Below are 26660 nucleotides of genomic sequence, written 5' to 3' on the forward strand. Positions count from 1 at the left end.
ATTGTTGTTATATTAAAATGAGAAACAAATCCATCTTTGAACAGCAATGGTTTGGAAAAGGCATTTGGTCATTGATGCACTTATTGAGTGATAAAATTATTTTATTATTTGAAGATTTAATTTAGTACGACCTGCAAATAAAAAATACAAAAATTAAAAAGGCTTTCATTCAAAATATTTGAATTACAGTATATCATTGTTTTTAATTATTTACTACTTCGTCTTTACTGCCTTTTCTCTGGAAAAAAACATACTCATAACTTGAAAGTTTCCATTCTCCCTAAGGCAAAGGAGTTAATTTAAGAAAAATGATGAAATTGACCACTTAAAACTATTTTTAGGATGTTGTTTTGCAATTGAAGACAACACTTGTTCGTTCTGTGATAGGGAAACAAAATAAACAGTTTATTTTAAGAATGTATGCAAAGTAAATCTCTGTGAGATGATGTACAATATTGGCTTTTGCCTGACACTCCAAACTTTGACTGATATTGATGGTGTTTTGGGGATGTTAAAAAAGGAAAAAAAAAACAGAAAAAATGTCGAAAACACAATACTAGATTCATTTTATATATCCACAAATGTAAGTTTGTAAAAACAAAACCGTCCTTCCATAAAAAATAATCTGCCATTTTCTCTCACATTTATATTGCATACAGGTCCGGGGACATACATAAAAAAAAAAAATCACAACACAATCATCATAATACAAAGTAATAACGATAATTAATAAAATAGATTATAGAGACCCAACAAATGATTCATAAAGTCACACATTTTAAAATTGTATAAAAGACAACTGTTCAAATGATGTATAAAGTAAATAATAATATGCTTCCTGAAGTGGTCCAGAAGATGTTTCAGATGTGAACCAGTAAATATGTATATCATATAAAGGTGCTAATCTATGGGATTATTAACAATAAGAAATACAAATATGTAGTACTTTCAGATTTCAAACTATGTAATCTATAAATGTACGAGCATATTAAAAAGACTCTTACACAAACAACAATGACACACGTTTTATATATATGTGCTGATGTTGTTAGAAAGTCAAAATTAAAGGGGAACATTATCACAATTTCAGAAGGGTTAAAACCAATAAAAATCAGTTCCCAGTGGCCTATTTTATTTTGAGAAGTTTTTTTCAAAATTTTACCCATCACCCAATATCCCGAAAAAAAGCTTCAAAGTGCCTCATTTTCACGATCGATATATCCACCAGTCCATTTTCCTGTGACCTCACTGCGTGATGCCAATACAAACAAACATGGCGGATAGAACAGAAGGATATAGCGGCATTAGCTCGGATTCAGACTCGGACTTCAGCGGTTTAAGCGATTCAACAGATTACACATGTATTGAAACGGATGGTTGGAGTGTGGAGGCAGATAGCGAAAACGAAATTGAAGAAGAAACTGAAGCTATTGAGCCAAATCACGACAGACGGCGGCAACGAGGACGGATTCAGCGATCGCCTTCTAACCAACGATTGCATCTTTTGACAACTTGTGCAACTTTAATCCGTCGATTGGTAAGTGTTTTTTTGGCATTAAATGTGGGTGGAGAGAAAGGCTGGATGCAAATATAGCTACAAATGAGGCATAATGTTGTGGGACATGCGTATTCTGTGTCTCCCTCCGCGGCGGGTCCAACCTGGGGGCCTGCTGACAGCGCATTCCAGACACGCTCCCCGCACTCATCAAGCGGACCGCGCCCACTCTCCGCCGCAGCCGGCCGCAGAACACACCTGTGACTGATGACGTGCAGCTGCTTAAGACACCAGTGGACCCAGGGATCCTTGCGGGAACTTAGTTCTCTACTGACGTTCAGTAAACTGTAATCCTGTAATATTCGATCCTGCTTTCCCTGTGATTTTCCCTCTCCATGTTCTCAGAGACTCTGCCATCCAGAGTACCATCAAAAATGGCCCAGTCAGTACAAGCTAGGGAGCATACATAACAGGATATCCACTCATCTCTGTGCCATCTCTGTCGTAGCATCGCTATCGTCGGTAAAGTGTGCGAGGGACTTTCGCATCTTTTGACCACTGGTTCAACTGGAGGGCTGTCATTTTCTCCGCGCGGACTGAGATGTGCGGCTCTGCGGCAAAAAAAGAGGCGGTGGAGTCTGCTTCTTTATCAACAGCAAATGGTGTACAGACGTGACGGTGATATCCCAACACTGCTCTCCTGCTCTGGAATATCTTTTCATTCACTGTAAGCCCTTTTACTCACCGCGTGAGATTGTTTCATTCATTCTGGTGGCTGCCTAGATACCGCCCAGCACGGACGTGCTTGACGCTCAGCGCACGCTTGCAGACCAGAACTTACACGTGGAACGGCCTTTTCTGGACTCTATTGTTATCGTGCTTGGTGACTTCAACAAGGGAAATCTGAGCCAGGTAATTACCCAGGTATAGGCAGTTTATTAAATGCCCGACCAGAGACGAGAACATTTTGGATCACTGTTACACCACAGTAAGCAAGGCATATCATGCAGTCCCACGTGCTTCCCTTGGACTATCAGATCACGTGATGGTGCACTTAATCCCTTCAAACAGGCATAGACTGAAAATGGCTAAACCTGTTATGAGGACCATTAAGTGTTTCACTGCTGAAGCTGTGGATGAGCTGCGTGCATGTTTGGAGACGACAGACTGGGAGGCAATTGGACCAGCCACAAACAATCTGGACGAGTATACGGACACTGTGACCTCATACATACAGTTCAATGAGGCGCGCATCATTCCAATGCGCACCAGGGCTTGTTATAACAACGACAAGCCCTGGTTCACACCCAAGCTCCGACGACTGCGCAAGAAAAAGGACACTGCGTGGAGGAGCGGGGACCGGAGTACCTACAGAGAAACGAAGTACCACTTCAACAGGGAAGTGCAGAAAGCTAAATCTGTGTACTCTAACCGTCTACAGGAACAGTTCCGCTCCAATGACTCTGCAGTTGTGTGGAGAAGATTAAGGGCCCTTACGAACTATAAACCCAAAGCCCCCCAGGCCCTGATTGACCAAACTCTCGCTCAAGACCTCAACACACATTACTGTTGTCACAAACGGCCTTCAGCTCATCAACGCTCTACTCTCCCCACCATATCTCCCCCCCCACCAACTCCACCACTACATTAAAGGACTTAAAGGTCATTAAAAAGCTCCAAGAACATCACAGGACCTCATGTAAAAAGGCCCTCTCCATCCGAGAGGAGGATGTACGTCGGCAGTTCTTGAAGCTAAACACGCGGAAGGCCCCCGGGCCTGATGGTGTCTCCCCCTCCACCTTGAGACACTGTGCGGATCAGCTGGCTCCTGTCTTCACTGACATTTTTAACACCTCTCTGGAGCTATGCCGTGTGCCGTCCTGTTTCCAGACCTCCACCATCGTCCCTGTCCCCAAGAAAGCTCGGATCACAGGACTTAATGACTACAGGCCGGTGGGTCTGTGGTCTGTGGTCATGAAGTCCTTTGAGCGTTTGGTCCTGCCCCACCTCAAGGACATCACCGCCCCCCTCCTGGACCCACTGCAGTACGCCTACAGAGCCAACAGGTCTGTGGATGATGCAGTGAACCTGGCCCTCCACTTCATCCTGGAGCATCTGCACTCCCCAGGAACCTACGCGAGGATCCTGTTTGTGGACTTCAGCTCTGCCTTCAACACCATCCTTCCTGGACTGCTACGAGACAAGCTCTACCAGCTCAGCGTACCCGACTCCCTCTGCAGGTGGATCAATGACTTCCTGACGGACAGAAGACAGCACGTGCGGCTGGGGAAGATCGTCTCGGACAGTCGAACCACGAACACTGGTACTCCTCAGGGCTGTGTACTTTCCCCCTGGCACTTCTCCCTGTAAATAAACTGCTGCACCTCCAGGTGAAGCTGCTCAAGTTTGCGGACGACACTACTCTCATCGGGCTCATCTCGGATGGCGACGAGTCCGCCTACAGGAAAGAGGTGGACCGGCTGGAGTCCTGGTGCAGCCTCAACAACCTGGAGCTGAACGCCCAGAAAACAGTGGAGATGATCATGGACTTAAGGAAAGTCACAGCCCCTCCATCCACCCTCACCCTGATTGACTCTCCCACCCCCGTCTCCATTGTGGACTCCATCCGTTTCCTGGGCACCACCATCACCCAGGACCTCAAGTGGGAGCCGACCATCAGGTCCCTCATCAAGAAGGCCCAGCAGAGGATGTACTTCCTGCGGCAACTGAAAAAACTGAAAGTGCCGACTGAAATGCTGGTGTTGTTCTACTCAGACATCATCAAGTCCATCCTCACCTCCTCCATCACCGTGTGGTTCCCTGGCGCCACAGTCCGGAACAAGCATCGATTGCAGCGCATGTTACATGCTGCTGAGAAGGTGATTGGCTGCAAACTTCCACCCCTCCAGGACCTGTTCTCTTCCAGGACCAGGAGGCGTGTGGGTCGGATCATAGCTGACTCTTCTCACCCTGGACACAAAATATTCTCTCCTCTTCCCTCAGGCAGGAGACTACGGTCCATCCAGACCCACACCTCCCGCCATCTAAACAGTTTTTTCCCGTCGGCCATCAGACACGTGAACAATAATAGGATCTGGTAGCTCAGTTACAGCTCATGTTATTCTATTCTGTGTTATACGTCTTTTATGTTGCACGATTGCGCCAAGTAAAATTCCTAGTTTGTGAACCCGTTCTCAAACAATGGCAATAAAAACTTTTCTGATTCCGGTGCGGTGCAACTTGAATCCATCGATTGGTATGTGTTTGTTTGGCATTAAGTGTGGGTGGAAGGAAAGGCTGTATGCAAATATAGCTACAAATGAGGCATAATGATGCAATATGTACATAAAGCTAGCCTAAATAGCATTTTAGCATTGATTAACATGCCGTGACCATTGATATGTCTGATTAGCACACTCCAAGTTAACTTGAATCAGTCCCTGTTCGTGTTGTTACACCCTCCGACAACACACCCACGAGGCATAATGTCTCCAAGATACGGAAAACAGCCGAAAAAACGGAAAATAACAGAGCTGATTTGAGTTGGTGTGTGTAATGTGTGAGAAAATGGCGGATTGCTTCCCATTGTAACGTCACAGGTGAAAGCTCATTGCTCCGACAGAGAACAATTGAAAGGCGTTTCAATCGCCAAATTCACCCTTTTAGAGTTCGGAAATCGGTTAAAAAAACATATGGTCTTTTTTTCTGCAACATCAAGGTACATATTGACGCTTACAAAGGTCTGGTGATAATGTTCCCCGTTAAAGTATTGACAGCTTATTTAAAATCCTGCAGTTTCAATTGCTGCTGCTGTTCTCACCAGCACACTTGTGTTTCTTACACTGCTTCTTAAAAGAGAAACTTTCACCACACACACTGCAACTCAACACTTGTGTCTTCGCATGTGTGTTCTAAGGGTTGATCGTTGACAAAAGCTTCTGTTGCAGATTGAACAGGAATGTAATTTTTCACCAGTGTGTGTTCTCATGTGTCTTTTCAAAGTCTGACTTTGTGTAAAACCTTTACTACAGATTGAACAGGAAAAAGGTTTTTCACCAGTGTGTGTTCTAATGTGTACTTTCAAATCATGACTGTGTGTAAAACCTTTACCACAGGTTAAACAGGAAAAAGGTTTTTCTCCAGTGTGTGTTCTCATGTGTCTTATCAAATGTTGACTGTGTGTAAAACTTTTACCACAGATTGAACATATAAAAGGTTTTTCTCCAGTGTGTATTCTCATGTGTCTTTTCAGATAACAAGGTAATTTAAAGGTTTTGTCACAGAGAGAACATTTGAAGTGAGTGTTGTCAGTGTGACATGTCTTATCATCTTTAGAGTCTTCATCATCAGTGTCAGGAGAGTGTGACGTTGTGTCCTCACTATCTGATAGTGGAGCTAAGAGCTTGTCTGCTTGTGATCCTCCACAGTGGTCTCCATCAGCTTCTGTTGTCATGTGTTGTGTTGAGCTGCTGCTTGGAGGCTCCGCCCCTCCCCTCTCCTCACCTTCACCTTTGACCTCATCATCTTCATTCTTCACAGGGACACCAGTCACTGGGAACTCCACCAGTCCTTCAAGATGATCTCCCTCTTGACTGATGCTGTGTTTCTCCTCTTCCTCTTTAATGTGGGGGGTCAGTGAGTTTTTCTCTTCCTTTTTACAGGGTAGGGTCTGTGTCAAAGAGGAAAAGGAGACGCCAGAAGGTTCGTGGCGCCTGGTCTTCCTCTTTGATGGATCCTCCTTCACCATCCCAAAGCTACACTCCTGTTTTTCAGGCAGTTGTTCTTCACAGACATCTGGAGGACACAAAATGACAAACATATTTGGGAAATGTCCAGATTCAGTTAGTAAGTTCACATTAACTTAAAAAAAAGTGATTATATGAATTGGCCAGAAAAGAAACACACTGTCTTTTACAACATTATTCACAGGAAAATAACACCATTTTTTCAAGGGATGGGCAATATGGCCTAAAATCTACAAACCCTGTTTCCATATGAATTGGGAAATTGTGTTAGATGTAAATATAAACGGAATACAATGATGTGCAAATCCTTTTCAACCCATATTCAGTTGAATATGCTACAAAGACAAGATGTTTGATGTTCAAACTCATAAACTTGTTTTTTTTTTGCAAATAGCAATTAACTTACAATTTCAAGGCTCCAACACGTGCCAAAGTAGTTGGGAAAGGGCATGTTCACCACTGTGTTATATCACCTTTTCTTTTAACAACAATCAATAAACATTTGAGAACGGACGAAACAAAATGTTGAAGCTTTGAAAGTGGAATTCTTTCCCATTTTTGTTTTATTTAGAGCTTCAGTAATTCAACAGTCCGGGGTCTCCGCTGTCGTATTTTACGCTTCATAATGTACCACACATTTTTGATGGGAGACAGGTGTGGACTGCAGGCGGGCCAGGAAAGTACCCGCATTTTTTTTTTACGAAGCCATGTGCTGAATGTGGCTTGGCATTGTCTTGCTGAATTAAGCAGGGGCGTCCATGAAAAATATGGCGCTTAGATTGATTGATGGATTGATACTTTTATTAGTAGATTGCACAGTTCAGTACATATTCCGTACATTTGACCACTAAATGGTAACACCCGAATAAGTTTTTCAACTTGTTTAAGTCGGGGTCCACGTTAATCAATTCATGGTACAAATACATACTATCAGCATAATACAGTCATCACACAAGTTAATCATCATAGTATGTACATTGAATTATTTACATTATTTACAATCCGGGGGGTGGGATGAGGAGCTTTGGTTGATATCAAAACTTCAGTCATCAATAATTGCATCAACAGAGAAATGTGGACATTGAAACAGTGTAGGTCTTATTTAGTAGGATATGTACAACCAGCAGAGAACATAGTGAGTTCAGATAGCATAAGAACAAGTATGTGCATTAGAAGTACATTTGAGTTGTTTATAATCCGGGGAGATGGGATGTGATTGGAGGAGGGTATTAGTAAAGTGTTGAAGTTGCCTGGAGGTGTTGTTTTAGAGTGGTTTTGAAGGACTATAGAGATGCACTTACTTTTATACCTGTTGGGATTGCATTCCACATTGATGTGGCATAGAAAGAGAATGAGTTAAGACCTTTGTTAGATCGGAATCTGGGTTTAACGTGGTTTGTGGAGCTCCCCCTGGTGTTGTGGTTATGGTGGTCATTTACGTTAAGGAAGTAGTTTGACATGTACTTCGGTATCAAGGAGGTGTAGCGGATTTTATAGACTAGGCTCAGTGCAAGTTGTTTTACTCTGTCCTCCACCCTGAGCCAGCCCACTTTGGAGAAGTAGGTTGGATTGAGGTGTGATCTGGGGTGGAGGTCTAAAAGTAACCGGACTAGCTTATTCTGGGATGTTTGGAGTCTAGATTTGAGGGTTTTGGAGGTGCTGGGGTACCAGGAGGTGCAAGCGTAATCGAAGAAGGGTTGAATGAGAGTTCTCGCTAGAATCCTCAAGGTGCTTTTGTTGACCAGAGAGGAGATTCTGTAGAGGAATCTCGTTCTTTGGTTGACCTTTTTGATCACCTTGGTTGCCATTTTATCACAGGAAAGATTAGCCTCTAGAATGGAACCTAGGTAGGTGATCTTATCCTTCCTCGCGATAACAATGTCACCCACTTTTATAGTGAAGTCACTGACCTTCTTAAGTTTGATATGGGACTCAAATAGGATGGATTGCGTTTTACCTAAGTGTATGGATAGCTTGTTGTCAGCGAGCCAGGTGCAAATATTGAGGAGTTCAGCACTGAGGATTTGTTCCACCTGTGACTTGTCCTTGCCGGATACCAGCAGGGCCGAGTCATCCGCATACAGGAACAATTCACAGTGGCATGCTGATGGCATGTCATTTACGTATATTAGGAACAGTAAAGGTCCTAGTACACTGCCTTGGGGGACTCCACATCTTACTGAGAGGGGAGGGGATATGGTGCCGTTCACCTCTACCACCTGTTTCCTCCCCTCCAAGTAAGATTGCATCCAGCTCGATGATGTTTCGTCGAATCCGATTGCTCGGAGCTTATCCAACAGTATAGCGTGGTTAACGGTGTCAAAGGCCTTCTGAATGTCCAGCATGACCATGCCGCAGTATTTGCCCGAGTCCACCCCATGTTTGATGTGGTCGGTTAGATAGAGAAGGCATGTGTCAGTGGAGTGGTTCGTTTTGAAGCCAGATTGGAATTTGTACATTAGTTTATTAGTAGCAAGGTATCTATCAACCTGTTCATAAACTATTTTCTCCATTACTTTCGAAATAGAACTGAGAATAGAAACAGGTCGGTAGTTACCAGGTTCTATATTGCTTCCTTTTTTATAAAGGGGGGTTACTCTTGCTATCTTGAAATCCTTGGGTACTTGGCCATGTTTGATTGAGAGGTTTATTATATGAGTGATTATTGGGGCAATGGTGGTGGCAGAGTCCATGAGGAATCTGGAGGGGATATTGTCAAGGCCGGTGGCCTTGTTTGGGGCGAGCGCGCTCAATTAATTAAGCACCTCGTTAGCTGTGACCATTTCTAATTTGAAATTGTTGTTGACTACTCCTAGCTTTCTGTAGAAGGCTTTAATGTGTTCTACACAAAAGCGACCAGAATGTTGGGATAGCTTGTTTACGAGAGTTGTGGCTATGCTGGTGAAAAAGGTGTTAAGTCTGCTTGCTACCTCTATTTTGTCTGTAATGAGGGCGTCACCCTCCTTGATGTTGATGTTGGTGAGTCTGGTTTTAAGTTTCTGGCTACATCCAGGAAGCTGGTTGTTGAGAATTTTCCAGAGCTCACGTGGCTTATTTGTGTTTTCCTCTATTTTGTCATTGATATAATTTTTTTTAAGGACTTAGTCAGGTTGTTTGTCTTATTTCTTAATTTATTGCATTGCTTTTTGAGCGATGAAATGAGTGATTTGAGGTTATTATTATTGGGTTGTTTATTTACTTCGGTTTTACACTTTTGGTATTCGAAATATTTTCTGTCCCTGTCTTTTATGGCAGCTAATAGGTCTGGATTGATCCATGGTTCGGAGCGGGCTTTGATCCTGACTGTTCTCATGGGAGCCATATTATTTAGTATAGCTAGGAACGCTGTTTTGAAGCGACCCCAAGCATCCTCAACCAGGTTGCTCGTGAGCACAGGGGACCAGTCCCACTCATATAATTTGAGGTTGAAATTATCACTGTTGTATTTTTTAAGGGATCTGGATTGAGCTGTTATGTGGCCATTGGCTTTAGGTTTACTTATTTTGCGCGTGCAGAAGGTTATATAGTGGTCGCTAAGACCACAGATCATGACCCCACTATTTTTAATATTATGCCGGTCCGATGTGAGGATGAGATCTATGGTTGACTGGGTGGAAACACACACCCATGTGGGGAGTGTTATTAACTGGGAAAGAGCATGCAGATCACAGAATTTGCTGTAAGATTTGAAGACAGGCGCATCTCTGCGTTGAATATCTGTGTTCAGATCTCCAGTTATAATAATCTTCATGTTTTCTACACCAGCCAAGCACTCCTCGAGGGCACCATAAAAATCACTCTGATTAGGGGGTCTGTATACAGTCCCTATTAGTACCGGCTTAGCGTTAGTGAATTTGATTTCTGCCCACACAGATTCAAGCGTATTGTGGTTGAGATCAGAGCGAGTTGTGTATTTAATATCCTGGTGAATTTACATACAAACACCACCACCATGTTCATTCCTGTCCTTTCTGATGACCGAGAAGTTTTCTATCTCTATCTCTGAATCAGAAACACTATCATCTAATTTAGTTTTGGAGAAACACAGGATTTTCACCTTATTGTTGTGGAACATTTCTCTGATTTGGTCGAGTTTATTTCCAGAGAGGCTGTTCACATTAAGATGGATGATGTGTAGCCCACCGGAACCAAAGAGAACATCAGAGTCCGTTGGAGAGAAGTACTGTCCAGAAGATGGAGGAGTGTTGGTTGTTATTGAGGTTTCTGTGGCAAGACTTGGGGGAGGAGGAGAGGGAGAGAGGCCCATTGTTCGTCGTCCAGGTGATGGTGGAGCGGCGTGGTTGAAGGGGGGAGGGGGGGGGGGCAGGTAGGAGTGGTGGGGGTAGATGTGGTTTTCGCGGGTTTTGGTGGGGTTGAAAACAAAGACCATGGATCCACGAAGAGACCCCCGAAACCTGTGTAGGCCGTGGAGGGTCCAGGTGACGCGGCATTGACCCTCAAGGTTTCGGGAGAGGTTAGGAGGACCTCCGCGCTGCCGACTTTAATGGTGGCCAGGGAGTCGTCAGAAGCCGTTACGCCGTCCGCCGCTGAGCCGCTGTCCTCACCGGTGTCTGAGCAGTCTTCCTCCATCTCTGGGCCGCCAACCGCACCGATGTTCGGGGTGAAGTCCTCCGTCGTGCCGCCGACCGCTGGATCGCAGGTGAGCTCGTGTGGTGATGAACAAGTAGGAGCTGGCGTAGGTGGAGAGCTAATGTTTTTAGCATAGCTCCGACGAGGTCCAGCAGCTACGCTAGCTTCCTCGGCGTCGTTAGTAACAACATTGCTAGGCTACGCCAGGTGAGACAACAGTACCGGGTGGTTATTGGTCCAGGGTTTAGTTCAGTGTCTCCTGAGAGTAGAAGTAATAGTAAAATTGTAGCTTTTCGGTCTATCCTTCCAGTCAGGGGCTTGTTTCTTCTGTTCCGATCCGCTGTGAGGTGAGAGTGGATCACATTACCTCCGAAGCCCAGGTGCTTCGTCGATGAATTACCGAGAAGGTAAAATTCGCAGTGATTGTCCATTTCGCGTTCACGACTCTCATTTTCAAGAGGGTACTGTATCTGTGGTGGTTTCAAGTATAAATCCGTGATCCACAGTAGAAAAAAGAGAAAGTGTAGTATTATCCTAGTGCTTGATTGTATTCCCGAGCGGGAGCGAAAAAAAATGCGACTGCTCATCTTTTGTATTTGTTACCTTGCTACCTTGCTAGATGGCAGCATATGTTGTTCCAAACCTGTATGTACCTTTCAGCATTAATGGTGCCTTCACAGATGTGTAAGTTACCCATGCCTTGGGCACTAAGGCACCCCCATACCATCACAAATGCTGAATTTTGAACTTTGCGTTGAGAACAGTCTGGATGGTTCACTTTCCCTTTGGTCCGGATCACACGATGTTGAATATTTCTAAAAACAATTTGAAATGTGGACTCGTCAGACCACAGAAAACATTTTCACTTTGCATGAGTCCATCTTGGGTGATGTCGGGCCCAGAGAAGTCGGCAGAGCTTCTGAATGTTGTTGATAAATGGCTTTGGCTGTGCATAGTAGAGCTTTAACTTGCACTTACAGATGAAGCGACCAACTGTATTTAGTGACAGTGGTTTTCTGAAGTGTTCCTGAGCCCATGTGGTGATATCCTTTAGAGAATGATGTCGGTTTTTGATACAGTGCCGTCTGAGGAAGGTCACGGTTATTCAATGTTGTATTCCGGCCATGCCGCTTACGTGGAGTGATTTTTCCAGATTCTCTGAACCTTTTGATGATATCATGGACCATAGATGTTGAAATCCCTAAATGTCTTGCAATTGCACTTTATGAAACGTTATTCTTAAACTGTTTGACTATTTGCTCACGCAGTTGTGGACAAAGGGGTGTACCTCGCCCTATCCTTTCTTGTGAAAGACTGAGAATTTTCTGGGAAGCTGTTTTTATACCCAATCATGGCACCCACCTGTTCCCAATTAGCCTGAACACCTGTGGGATGTTCCAAATAAGTGTTTGATGAGCATTCCTCAACTTCATCAATATTCATTGCCACCTTTCCCAACTTATTTCTCACGTGTCGCTGGCATCAAATTCTAAAGTTAATGATTATTTGAAAAAAAAATGTTTATCAGTTTGAACATCAAATATGTTGTCTTTGTAGCATATTCAACTGATTATGGGTTGAAAATGATTTGCAAATCACTGTATTCCGTTTATTTCTTCATCTAACACATTTTCCCAACTCATATGGAAACAGGGTTTGTATATTGCGATTAATTCCCTGCTGCCTGAGTGCAGCTGGGATAGGCTCCAGGGCCCCCTGTGATTTTAATGTCAGTTACTGATGTATAAACTTGGAGAAAAGATTAGGTCGTTTACAGTGTAAATCTGAATTCTGTATTGTTGTCTCCGCTATGACGCTATCTTGTGGTCGAATTTGCTCACTGCAAGTGCTGTGGGTTGAAAGGGTATTTTCTTTAGTTTTGTGCCTTGAACCCAAAGTAAGGTTTCGTCATTGATCTCGCCAAGCAACATTTGTAAGTGTAACCGGGATTTCCACTGGATGTGAAACGGTGGCGCCACAGCGACAGACGTGTTCCGTTTTTTTGTTTTCAAGGTAATGTGTCAGTTTCCACCACCTGGCTTCTATATTTAGCGGTCGACACAACAAGGCGGTTCAATTGAGCTAAAATCTGCTCGTGTGGGACAGGAAGTCATGCATAAACACAAAATAAATGATCTAGTTTACTTTCAAAGTAAAAAAATCTGTTTAAGGCAGATGGTATTTTACACTTTAAAAGTCCTAATGGACATAAAGTCAACTTGTCGAAAGTGTTTCAAACTTAATTTCACCGCCTTGACACAAATGGACAAAAACATGCTGATTTTAAAAGGTCCAAAATTAAAGAATCATATAACAGGCAAATTCTGGGCAACTATATGGGGGCTTGTACTTCAGCATTGTATTAAAATGACTATTTCCCTCTCCAACACTAAAGTAAGTGTCGCTAACACTACTGCACACAGGAAAACGCGTGGAGGAGAATTGTAAGTAGCCGAAACAAAGATTGTGAATGAGTGACAAGAGGCTAGCTTTGTTCATGTAAGTCATGTGGAATTAACATGCACAGGTGCTGAGAGCGATGCACAGAGTGAGACCTCTTAGTCCAGTTTGAAATCCAGAAACCAAGAAGGAAACACTTGGACATAGCAATATATTGCATGAATATTTTTATGCCTCTGGACATCGTACTTAATGTTTTTTAATACCATTTAAGGCCTTAATTTAGGCAAAGTCCATTGAATGACTTTCAACGCTTTTTAATGATCCACAGAAACCCTGCTAAAGCTCTTAAATTTAAAGTATCAAAGAACAAAACAAGTGCTTATTGCATTTTAACAAAACAGAATAATAAGTGATTATTACATTTTAACAGAAGTGTAGATAGAAACACGTTACATTAAAAAGTTCCTAAATACAAATATTGTTCATGGAATTATTGAGACATTTCTAGAGTGTATTTACGATTTTTACGAGATTTTGATAGAATTTAATACATTCTAAAGCTGGCGTGGCTCGGTTGGTAGGGCGGCTGTGCCAGCAACTCAGCGGTTCCGGGTTTGATCCTAGACACTGCCCTTGTGTCCTTGTGCATGGTACTTACCCACCTGCTCACAGTGCCACCCACACTGGTTTAAATGTAACTTAGATCGTGGGTTTTACTATGTAAAGCGCTCTGAGTCACTAGAGAAAAGCACTAAATAAATATACTTCACTTCACTTAAAAAGGAACCACATTTTTTTTAATTGATTTTGCCTATCAAGAACACACGTTTTTTTTCTTTTTTATGCATTCTAAATAGTAAATAAATGCAATCAAAAGTTTGCTTACAATAGAGGCTATTAGAGTCGCACTATTCTGCCTACAAAGAACTTAAAAAGCATCCAAAAACCTCCATTAAGGTTTATGTACATGCAGTAGGTATATATTATACATTTTCTAAAATACGTAATATTTACGTATTTTTGCTAATAAGCGCAGTAATTTAAAAAAAAACCGCATCACAATGTTCGCTTTTTTTTGTACAACATAACTGAATATTACACACTGTAGACTTCCTGAGAGCCATACAATATAATAAAACATCACTTACCGTACAAGGTCTGCTGTCACTATGACGCAGACTGATAGAATATTGTTATATTCCCATGTAGATGAAGAATGACTCATAAACGTCGCACGGAAAAGGGGAGTGAGGCCAAGCGTCTTTTTGTGTTGTTCGCTATTGCTGCGTCTAAATTGGCTGTCCAAGGGTACCAAATTGACAAGAGTATGTCGTCATCCTTCTACTATGTAGGTTACAGACATGATTCATGATCTGGAATAATTTTTCACCAGCACCGAGGCGAGAAAGGAGCTCACCAGCCAGTGATGTCAACATAGACACACAAACTGTAAATAGTTTGTCTGCGTTAGCACTTATAATAACAATATCACTAATACTTGGTTGGTATTCAAGCCACGAAATACAAATGGAGTATTATTGGAGCTTTTATAATGGTTATAGAGAACATTCGCCTTATTGCAAGTGGACTTGTATTTACATTTACAAGTTAAAATGTCATTTAAAAAAAATATATACATCGTCACATCTTTTACGATGATTGTGAACGATAGAAAAATTCCCCAAAAAGTGCAGTTCCCCTCTAAATTCAAATGATTAGATTTAAGACTTTAAGTCTATGAGCATGAAGTGATGAAGCCTACTTGGATGAGAGGACAAAGGTCTTCTAAGACAAAGTGAAGAGTCCAGTTGTGATGGATTGAATGCCGTGAGAATAAAATGATATGTGGATGTTGTGCTTACTTGGACTATGATGAAGCTGTGAGGACTCAGGTAGTTTGTCTTCATGCTCTTCAGTCTTCACAGAGACAACAGTCAGTGGAAACTTGCTGAGATCAGCCTCCTCCTGCCCTAGAAGACACTCTTCCTCCTGAGTGATCCACACTTCCTCCTCTTCCTCTTTAATGTGGAGTGGCTGCTGGACGTCTGTTGGGTAAATAAGTAAATAAGATGAAGAGAGAACAGAAATAGTTTTGGACTGACATTGTCAACAAAATGACATTATTTGTGTTCTTTTGTGTGTTGTGTCAAACTGTGAAGCAAAACAACCAATAAAAATGGGAAATACCTCCTTTTGTCCTAACATTTATTCAAAAGTGGTACAGTGAGTACAAAAACAGACTTGGAAATTTGATGGGGGGCAATTTGAAAAGTTTATAAGTACGAGGCAGCATTGATTGAGGCATTCTTAACTTTACACTCACTGATGTAAAGTGTGTAAATATTTTATTGTGTATATGGTCTATGACACCTAAACTTTATCTCTAAACTTAACCATAATCTTTCAATGACAGAGTCATTACTATAAGTTCAATATCGTGGAAATTTTAAAAAAATAGTTCCAAAATCACTTAAAAAAACATTCACGGTATGTTTTTGTCATCATGCAAAATACTTTCTTGTGGTCATTTTATTGGCTCGGCCAAATTTAAACTTTTACCAAAACATGTTTTAGTATGTGCTGTTTTATGGAATATCTCCATCAACAATTCTTTTTTTAGGAATTGGAGACCATCTACGACACGTTGAAGGAAAGTTAGTCACCTGTATGCTTTGTATAATAAATCAAGTGTTGACTACTTTGGTTATTGAAAATACATTTTTACTTTCACTTATTGATGCATGTAAGTCAGAATCAGGAAGTAAAATAACATCTTAAATTAGATTTGATTACAGCATAACATGTATTTGGTGAGTGTGTGAGTTTTGTGTTAACATGTTGATACAGGTTTACATCTTCTTGGGGACTGGAACACAGATATGTCCCGAAAGAATGCACCCATTTTTAAAACCTTCACAAAGCTGTGCCACCAACATTGCCTCACTTAGCTCATTAAGGGTGAGTGAGTCCTTTTAAACCTTCATAGAACCCGTTATTACTTTTTACCAGTCTAAGATCACCACAAGTGGAACTACTGTATGCGGCTTAAGTGATCATTCCATCATTTACTGTACCCTTAAAAAACATAGAACCAAGGCTGATGGCCACAAAACAAGCAAGGCCTAGACTAGCAAGGCTTTCAATGACAAACTGGTAAATTAAGACTCGCTCTGTACTTGCAAGTACACAGGTTTTTGGGTCAATTCCTAAACTCAGAAAAGTACATAACTTCACAGTCAAAGTGGTTGACAATATTATAACAAACAAAAATTAGATTACCTATCTTGGCTGCATCATAGAGACTAATCTCTCCAGTGAAAAAATGACTAGTAAGGTAGTCAAATAATCAACTGACGAATTCTGTTCTTACTAGTGTTGTCCCGATACCAATATTTTGGTACCGGGACCCGTACCAAAATGTATTTCGATACTTTTCTAAATAAAAGTAACTACAAAAAACTGCACATTTGGCTTTATTCAAACAAAAAAATCTTAGGGTACATTAAACATATGTTTCTTATTGCAAGTTTGTCCTTAAATAAAGTAGTGAACATACTGGACAACTTGTCTTTTAGTAGTAAGTAAGCAAACAAAGGCTCCTAATAAAGTTTGCTGATATATGCAGTAACATATTGTGTCATTTATATTCTATTGTTTTGTCAAAAGTATTAAGGACAAGGGGTAAAAAATTGATTATTAATCTACTTGTTTATTTACTGTAAATATCTGCTTATTTTCTGTTTCAATATGTCCTATCTACACTTCTGAAAAAAATTGATAATCACTTATTCTTCTGTTCTTTGATACTTTACATTAGTTTTGGATGATACCACACATTTAGGCATCAATCCGATACCAAGTAGTTACAGGATCATACATTAGTCATATTCAAAGTCATTAGATTAGATTAGATTAGATAGTACTTTATTTATTCCGTCAGGAGAGTTCCTTCAGGAAAATTACAATTTTCAGCACAATCCCATTCAAGATCAGACAAATATTACAGGGAGACAGAACAGGATTGCTGACGGGTCTGCCGGCTTCCAGCGCCCCTTACAAAAAAGATGACATACAGGTAAACAAGTGAGGGGGGAGAAAAGAATAGTAGATTAAAATACAATTTAAAAAATCGGTCTTAGCCTGGGCCCTGGAGTGGGGGTGCAGACTGAGGCCAAGGGAAAAAAAACAACAACTCATAGCCATAGTACACATCCCTCTTACATGTGTGTAAGAGGGAAACATCAAACATCAAAGAACACAGAGGACATTAAGGCAGCAGATACAACCAGACACTTCTACATACAGCTATGAATAAAAAGTAAAATAAACAAATACACTGTGGTGTATATGTTTTATGTTGTGTCCAGGGACATATTTTCTGAGTTTATAAACATAATATACTTTTTTTTTTAAATGAAAGATGATGTGACGCCAAAATATGTTGATGAAATCATAGAGCTAGTACTTTTTAGAGGCGGTATAGTAACGAATAATATTCATTAGTATCGCGGTACTATACTAATACCAGTATACCGTACAACCCCAGTTCTTACATAGTAGGATCACGCCGCTGGTGGGTAGAAATACACTTAAGACTCTAACACAAGCACTCATTTAACCCCACTTTGACGACAGAGTTCATGTTTGGTAACGTAACACAAGCACTCATTTAACCCCACTTTGACAACAGAGTTCATGTTTGGTGACGTGACACCTTAAAAGCCCTGAAAAACAAACTCCAGACAGCGCAAAACAAAATGATCGGGCTTCTACTCAACCGTCCATTTCGGGCTCACCTTTCCGCCAACCATTTCCATAACTTGGGGAGGCTCTTGGTGGCCGACAGAGTACATCTTCTTGCAGTTGGTCTGGTGTACAAGACACACCATACCACTAAAATACCAATATACCTGTCTCGATACTTCCAAAAATATTCACCATTATAATACCAGAGGTAGTTGTACAAATCACAATCAACCCTGATCACACTACAAAAAAGGTTCTAATTAGTTTGCCTGCTAGACCACCAAAATGTGGATCTTCCTATCAATAGCCATAAAGGAATGTAAATCCCTTACTTTCTTCAAAGCTGCTTTAGAAATACATTTTAGCTTGTAACTTGGAATAGAAAAAAAACTTTTACTTTTTTTTTTTAATTGTATTTTCTAGCAGTATTTGTGTGCTTTAAATGCTACTTTCTACATAGTACTGTGTTATGTGTGAGCTACACAAATATTTAATCTAAAAACCATTTCAGACTTTCTTGCAGCAGTGAATGTGTACCGTGATAAAAGTGTACCCTTTCCTATGCAAACTTCTCATAACTCCTTCAATCAATCAATCACACATTGTTACAAACTGAGAGGAACATCAACCTCAAACTGTTTCGTTTTCATGAAGAATCTAAATCAAAGCATTGCATCATTCCCACAGGACAAATCATCTTCTTATTGAAGAAAGGTGTTAATAATGAAATATAAAGTTAGTAAAGATTTGAGAATAAGAAGTAAACAAACCTGTTCTGTGTAACACAATTTGATGTTTCTTGAAAACAGCGTCCGGTAGTTGATGTTGTCGCTCCTTCTCCTCTTTTGTTGGACAAAGTTCCTCCTCATACTTTGCAATCGTTCTTTCGCACATTTTCACACAATCACAACACTTTACACTCACATTTGATCTCTACTTAGCGATGTGTTGATAACGTCTGCGCCTCTGTGTTAGCAGCTAACAAGCTAAGCTAACTAGCACAAGACGCGATAAAGTGCGCTCAGACTAATGTATCCGGATACTAACAATGACTAACAATGTTTCATCTACTACACGACATATATGCGTACATGTATGCACTAAATACAAATAGAGAAACAATAATGGCCAGTGGCCACGTTTAGGCCTTCTCTGTCAAACGCCATTTTGCTTTTTACTCCTTCGTCTTCTTTGGATTTCCAGCAGACTAGTAGAGCATCTTAGGCCTCCACAGCTTCTTAACGGGACTTCTTCGTCCTGTCCTATGGTCCATACTACATTCTACATTCTGGACCACTTCCAAGTTGGCTTAGTCGTTCGTCTTTTTTTGTTTGTTCAACGGCGGTTAGGATACGTGGAGGGCACTAGGACCGCTCTTTGTGGCCGCAGGAAGAGCAGCAGAAAGTTTCCCTGGAGAAAGAAATAGGTGAGTGACTAAACTTTGTATTGGATTTTTATTATAATTGACACACACACACATATATACGTATATATATATATACATATATATATATATATATATATATATATATATATATATATATATATATATATATATATATATATATATATGTATATATATATATATATTTTTTTTTTTTTTCACCACAGACTGTGCTTCTAACATACTCCTAATACGTTTTTCCTATTGTTCTTTTTTTCTTTATTATCAATCAGAAGTGTCACCAGGACGTCCCCTGGCCCTCACACTCCATGAAGCACATTTACGGGCATTGACTTTCGTCTTATATGGACATTCACATGGACATTGTTAACATCCATATTATCAACCTTTCTGTTTGGTCCTTGTGTGCCAGCTGTTTAATGGCAAATGTTTTTGAAGAAACAGCACATTTTGTGTTTTGCACATTTTACATTAATCAGGATTTATTTTAATTAAGTATGACGTTTCGAGCAGGCGCTGTTTTTCACACTGCTGTGGCGGTGTGTGCGGACCTTTCTTTCTTTCTTATTCTTGTAAGTGTTCCTTTTTTGATCCAGCACCCAACCCAATTCTTTTTTTTATTTTTTCCCCCCTATGTTTTGCACATTTTGAAAAAATACATGTTTGGTTGAAGAACAGAATTTTCTTGTGATTATTAAGTGCAACAATTGTCTAGTGGAGGTGTAAAGTTATTTTTTCTAAGCATTTTGACATTTTTAAAGCATTTTCTAAGCATTTTTTCAGGCCCGGACTGAAATAGGGGAAACCCATATTTTATAAGCGACACCAAAAATGTTCCAACTGCCCGCGAGATGTCCCTTATTTCAAAGTCTGGGTGTTGGCAACCCTAATGGTTTGAAAAAGGCATTTGGTCTCTGATGCACTTATTGAGTGATAAAAGAACTATAATATTTTAAGATTTCATCAAGTACGACCTGCAATTACACGAAAATATTTATAAAAAATTAAAGGTCTTCGTTCAAAATATGCAGTATATGTTTTTCAGAACTCTTTTCTAAACTTTCTGGGCTTTTGGTGGATTGATACAATATTACAGATTTGAAACTCTGAAATTAGACAATTATTTACTATTTCTTATTTGCTGTATTTTCTCTGGAACAAAACAAACAAACAAAAAACAAAACTTGAAAGTTTCCTTTCTCCCAAAGGCAAAATAGTTCATTAAAAAAACAAAACAAAACAACATAATTAACCCCTAAAATAATTGTATGGTGTTGTTTTGCAATTTAAGACAACACTTGTTTGTTCTGTGATAGGGAAACAAAATAAACAGTTTAATTTATGAACGTATGCAAAGTAAAAATCTGTGGGATGATGTACAATATTGGCTTTTGCCTGACACTCTAAACTTGTTTTCTGAAATTGATGTTTTGGGGATGTTAAAAAAGAAAAGAAATGTAAGCATTTTTTAAAACACAATAATGTTAATTTTTGTTTCATCCACAAATGTAAGTTTGTAAAAACCAAAACCATCCTTCCACAAACAATTCAGCCATTTTCTCTCACTTTTATATTGCATGAAGGTCTCAGGACATACATATAAAACAATCAAAACATAATCATCATATTAGAAAAGAGAGTACTAAAGATAATTTATCAAATGGATTATAGAGACCCAACAAATGATTCATAAAGTCACACAATTTAAAATTATATAAAAGACAACTGTTCAAATGATATATAAAGTAAATAATAATATGCTTCATTAAGTGGTCCAAATGTTTCAGATGTGAACCAGTACATATGTGTGTAACGGTGCTAATCTATGGGATCAATTACAAGTATTCAATATTTCAAACACCTATAAAAATAGAATAGAATAAGTCTAAAATTGTCTGATGAATATATACTGTATATACACATAAAATGTTTACTGTATGTAAAATATGACTTGTACTGTTTACTCTCACCTTTTCAGATTGTTCTGTTCCATTTTTAATAAAAGTACACAATGTTGCATATTAATGCATGTAATGGTTTGAAAAAAACAGTGTATAAATAAAAAAGCATGTTAACAAGATTGTTATACAAACAACAATGTCACACATGTTGTATGTGCTGATGTGGTTTGAAAGTCAAAATTAAAGTCTTGACAGTTTATTTCAAATCCTGCAGTTTCATTTGCTGCTGCTGTTCTCACCAGCACACTTGTGTTTCTTACACTGGTACTTGGAAGAGAATCTTTCACCACACACACTGCAACTCAACACTTTCTCCCCTGGGTGTGTTCTCATGTGTCTAACAAGGTTGGATCGTTCACAAAAGCTTCTGTTGCAGATTGAACAGGAATGGGATTTTTCACCAGTGTGTGTTCTCTTGTGTTTTTTTTAAATTTGACTTTCTTTAAAAGCTTTACCACAGGTTGAACAGGAAAAAGGTTTTTCATCACTGTGTGTTCTCATGTGTACTTTAAAATTGTTACTTTGTACAAACCTTTTACTACAGATTAAACATATAAAATATCTTTCTCCAGTGTGTGACATTGTGTGTTTTTTCAAACTCTGACTGTGTAAAACCTTTACCACATATTGAAAAGATAGAAGCTTTTCTGCAGTGTGTGTTCTCATGTGTAATTTCAAATTATGACTAAGTACAGAACCTTTACCACATACTGAGCAAGAAAAAGGTTTTTCTTCAGTGTGTTTTCTCATGTGTCTTTTCAGATAACAAGGTAATTTAAAGGTTTTGTCACAGTGAGAACATGTGAAGTGAGTGTTGTCAGTGTGACATGTCTTATCATCTTTAGAGTCTTCATCATCAGTGTCAGGAGAGTGTGACGTTGTGTCCTCACTATCTGATAGTGGAGCTAAGAGCTTGTCTGCTTGTGATCCTCCACAGTGGTCTCCATCAGCTTCTGTTGTCATGTGTTGTGTTGAGCTGCTGCTTGGAGGCTCCCCCCCTCCCCTCTCCTCACTTTCACCTTTGACCTCATCATCTTCACTCTTCACAGGGACACCAGTCACTGGGAACTCCTCCAACAATTTAGGCTGACTGATGCGGTGTTTCTCCTCTTCCTCTTTAATGTGGGGCGTCAATGAGTCTTCCTCTTACTTTTTACAGGGAAGGGTCTGTGTCAAAGAGGAAAAGGAGACACCAGAGGGTCCGTGGCACCTGGTCTTCCTGTTTGATGGATCCTCCTTTACCATCCTGAGGCTACACTCATGTTTTTCAGGCAGAAGTTGTTCCTCACAGACGTCTGCAGGACACAAAATGACAAACATGCTTGAGAAATTTCCAGATTCAGTCAGTAAGTTCACATGAAGTTAAAAAAACAAGTTATTATATGAATTGGCCTGAAAACAAACACACTGCTCTTTACAACATTATTCACAGGAAAATAAAACCACTTTTTATGAGGGGTGGGCAATATGGCTTAAAATCTATTTTGCGCTAAATTCCCTTCGACTTGAGTGCAGTTGGGATAGGCTCCAGCGCCCCCTGTGGTTTTAATGTCAGTTAAGGAGAAAATATTATGTTGTTTACAGTGTACATCTGTATTCTTGTCTCTGCCATGGCGTCATCTTGTGGTCGATTTTGCTCACTGCGAGTGCTGTGAGTTGAAAGTGTATTTCTTTTGCTTTGGGCCTTCACCTCAAATTATGTTTTTTTTCTTTTATCTTAAGTGTAACCGGGATTTCCACAGGATGTGCAATAGTGGCGTCACAGCAACAGACTCGTTCGGTTTTTTGTTTTCAAGTCAATGTGTCAGTTTCCCCACCTGGCTTCTATATTTAGTGGTCGCCAAAACAACGTGGTTCAATTGAGCAAAAATCTGCTTGTGAGGGACAGGAAGTCATGCATAAATGCAAAATAAATGATCCAGTTTACTTTCAAAGTACAATATTCTGTTTAAGGATGATGGTATACTACACTTTGAAAAGTCCTAATGGACATGAAGTCAACTTGTCAAAGGGTTTTCACACCTAATTTCACCTCCTTGACACAAATCGACGAAGAGATGCTGTTTCTAAAAGGCCCAAAATAAAAGAATCATATAACGGGTATATCCCCCGGCAGCTAAATGGGGGCCTGTATCAATTACCAGCTGATACGAGGACTTTGAATAAAAATTTTGTGTACATAAAAAGTGAGCACTCTATTAAAATGAGTAGTTCCATCTCAACATGAAAGCAAGTGTCGCCAACACTACTGCACACAGGAAAAGGTGTGGTGGAGAATTGCAAGTAGCCGAAACAAAGATTGTGAATGACTGACAAGAGTCTTACTTTGTTCATAGAACGTATTTTTCAGATTATAAAGGTGCACTTGGAATTATTTCATTTTCTCAAAAATTGACAGTGCGCCTTATAAGCCGAGGAATCGTTTCAGCTCTGTATAATATCATTATAAGGTCGATACAGGGGTTTGATCAACATTTTGTATTATATATATTCTGTTGAGTTTGTTATTGTTTACAAACTCAGGAAATAAGGTAGACTTTAAGGGCATGAACCAAATGATTTATATCAGAGCCATATTTAAATATTCAATCGATATTCTAACACCACCATCCTGTGTTTTTGTCTGATTATGTCAGCCAACAAATATTTAATCATTGAATGATCTTAAAAAATGTAAATATCAGTATCCACATTGGTAAGACCGATACTTGGTACTGGATTGATACCTACATTTGTAGTATCACCCAAAACTAGAGTATCAAACAACAAAACAAGTGTTTATTACATTTTAACAAAACATAGGAATAAGTGATTATTACATTTTAACAGAAGTGTAGATAGAAACACGATACATTAAAAAGTTCCGAAATAAAAATATTGTTAATGGAATTATTGAGACATTTCAAAGATGTATTTACGATTTTTACAAGATTCTGAGATTTTACATTGTAAGGCTGGCGTGGCTCAGTTGGTAGGGCGGCTGTGCCAGCAACTCAGCGGTTCCAGGTTTGATCCTAGACACTGCCCGTGTGTCCTTGGACAACCTACTTTACCCATGTGCTACCAGTGCCAGCCACACTGCTAAATGTAACTTAGATAATGGATTTCACTATGTAAAGTGCTCTGAGTCACTAGAGAAAAGTGCTAAATAAATATACTTTACTTCACTTAAAAGGGAACAGCATTTTTTAAATTGATTTTGCCTATCAAGAACACATATTTTTCTTTTTTATGCATTTTAAATTGTAAATAAATACGAAATAAAATCTGCTTACAATAGAGGCTACTAGAGTCACACTATTCTGCCTACAAAGAACTTAAAAAGCATCCAAACACCTCCATTAAGGTTTATATACATGCAGTAGGTATATATGTCATTAGTAACAGGTTCATTTAAAAATATATGTAATATTTACGTATATTTGCTCATTAGAGCAGTAATTTCAAAAACGTCTCACAACGTTCGCTTTTTATTTTGAACAAGATCTCTGAATATTAAACACTGCAGACTTCATGAGAGCCAACAAACATAATAAAAACATCACATACAGTACAAGGTCTTCTGTCACTATGACAGATTGATAGAATCTAGTTATAATTCCCGTTTAGATGAAGAATGACTCAATCGTCGCACGGAAAAGGAAGGTGAAGTTAAGCGTCTTGTTGTGTCGTTCGCCATTGTCAGGTCTAAATTGGCTGTCAAATGGTACCAGCTTGTCAGAGTACGTCGTCATCCTTCTACTATCCAGGTGAGAAGCACGATTCATGATCTGGAATAATCTTTCACCAGCATCGAGGCAAGGAAGGAGCTCACCAGCCGGTGATGTCAACATGGACACACAAGCTATACATAGTGTGTCTGCGTTAGCACTTATAATAACAATATCACTAATACTTGGTTGGTAGTCAAGCAACGAAATGCAAATGGAGTATCTTTGGCGTTTTTTGGATGGTTACAGAGGACCTCCCATTGGTTTCATTGCAAGTGGACTTTCATTTACATGTATGTGTTAGAATGTTATTTAAAAATATATATACATCAATCGTCATGTCTTTTATAATGATTGTTAACGATAGACAAAATTCCCCCTAAAAACTGCAGTTCCCCTCTAAATTCAAATGATTAGATTTAAAACTTTAAGTCTATGAGCATGAACTGATGAAGCCTACTTGGATGAGAGGACAAAGGTCTTCTAAGACAAAGTGAAGAGTCCAGTTGTGATGGATTGAATGCCCTGAGAATAAAATGATATGTGGATGTTGTGCTTACTTGGACTGTGATGAAGCTGTGAGGACTCAGGTGGTTTGTCTTCATGCTCTTCAGTCTTCACAGAGACAACAGTCAGTGGAAACTTGCTGAGATCAGCCTCCTCCTGCCGAGAAGACAATCTCCCTCCTGAGTGATCCACACTTCCTCCTCTTCCTCTTTAATGTGGGGAAACTGTGGATCATCCTCTTCCTCATTATTATAGGGGGGCTGCTGGACATCTTTTGGGTAAATAAGTAAATACAATTAATAGAGAATAGAAATAGTTTTGAACTGACACTGTCAACACAATGACATTATTTGTATTCTTCAGTGTGTTGTGTTAAAAGTGTGTAGCAAAACAACTAATGAAAAACAAGGGAAAGACCTACTTGTTTCCTAACATTAATTCAAAAGTGGTACAGTGAGTACAAAAAAAAGACTTGGAAATTTGACGAGGGGCAATTTGAAACGTTTTTACAAGTACGAGGCAGCATTGATGAAGCATTCTTAACTTCACTGATGTAAAGTGTGAAAAAATGTATATTGTCATTACCATAACTTCAATATCATGGAAGTAAAAAACATCTAGTTCCAAAATCACTTTAAAAAAACATTCATGGTATGTTTTTGTCATTATGCAAAATACGTTTTTGTGGTCGTTTTGTTGGCGGGGCCAAAAGGAACTTTTGCCAAAAACATGTTTTACTACGTGTTGTTTTATGGAGTATCTCCATCAACAATTCCTCTTTAGGAATTGGAGACCATCTACGACACGCTGAAGGAAAGTCAGTCACCTTTATGTTCTTTTAATAAATCAAGTATTGACTACTTTGGTTATTGAACATAAATGTTTACTTTCACTTATTGTTGCATGTAAGTCAGAATCAGGAAGGGAAATTATTATTATTATTATTACTTTAATTAGATTTGATTACAGTATAAAATGTATTTGGTGACTGTGTGAATTTTGTGTAAACATGTTGATACAGGTTTACATCTTCTTGGGAACTGGAACACGGATAAGTCCTGAAAGAATGCACCCATTTTTAAAACCTTCACTCAGCTG

At 39.6% G+C, this 26660-nt stretch overlaps 2 protein-coding genes across 3 annotated transcripts in view; both read right to left on the reverse strand.

The window, feature by feature from the left end:
• The window catches only part of LOC133545320 (gastrula zinc finger protein XlCGF57.1-like), a 51541-nt gene extending 32150 nt beyond the window's left edge, over nt 1–19391 (reverse strand). Inside the window, exons 1-3 of one of the 2 annotated variants that reach the window (XM_061890786.1) lie at nt 18750–19390; nt 15096–15278; nt 385–6289 (exon numbers count right to left, since the gene is read on the reverse strand). In XM_061890786.1, the coding sequence (XP_061746770.1) occupies nt 5379–6289; nt 15096–15278; nt 18750–18873 (1218 nt within the window). In that variant the 5' untranslated portion in view covers nt 18874–19390 and the 3' untranslated portion in view covers nt 385–5378. Of the gene's footprint in view, nt 1–384; nt 6290–15095; nt 15279–18749 lie in introns of those variants that run through there. The other variant, XM_061890784.1, reaches the window with a different exon arrangement.
• The window catches only part of LOC133545367 (golgin subfamily A member 6-like protein 6), a 224427-nt gene that overhangs the window by 174358 nt on the left and 23409 nt on the right, over nt 1–26660 (reverse strand). The window lies entirely within an intron of this gene.

The sequence above is a fragment of the Nerophis ophidion genome, linkage group LG28, assembly GCF_033978795.1.
Source record: "Nerophis ophidion isolate RoL-2023_Sa linkage group LG28, RoL_Noph_v1.0, whole genome shotgun sequence".
Classification (NCBI taxonomy): Eukaryota; Metazoa; Chordata; class Actinopteri; order Syngnathiformes; family Syngnathidae; genus Nerophis; species Nerophis ophidion.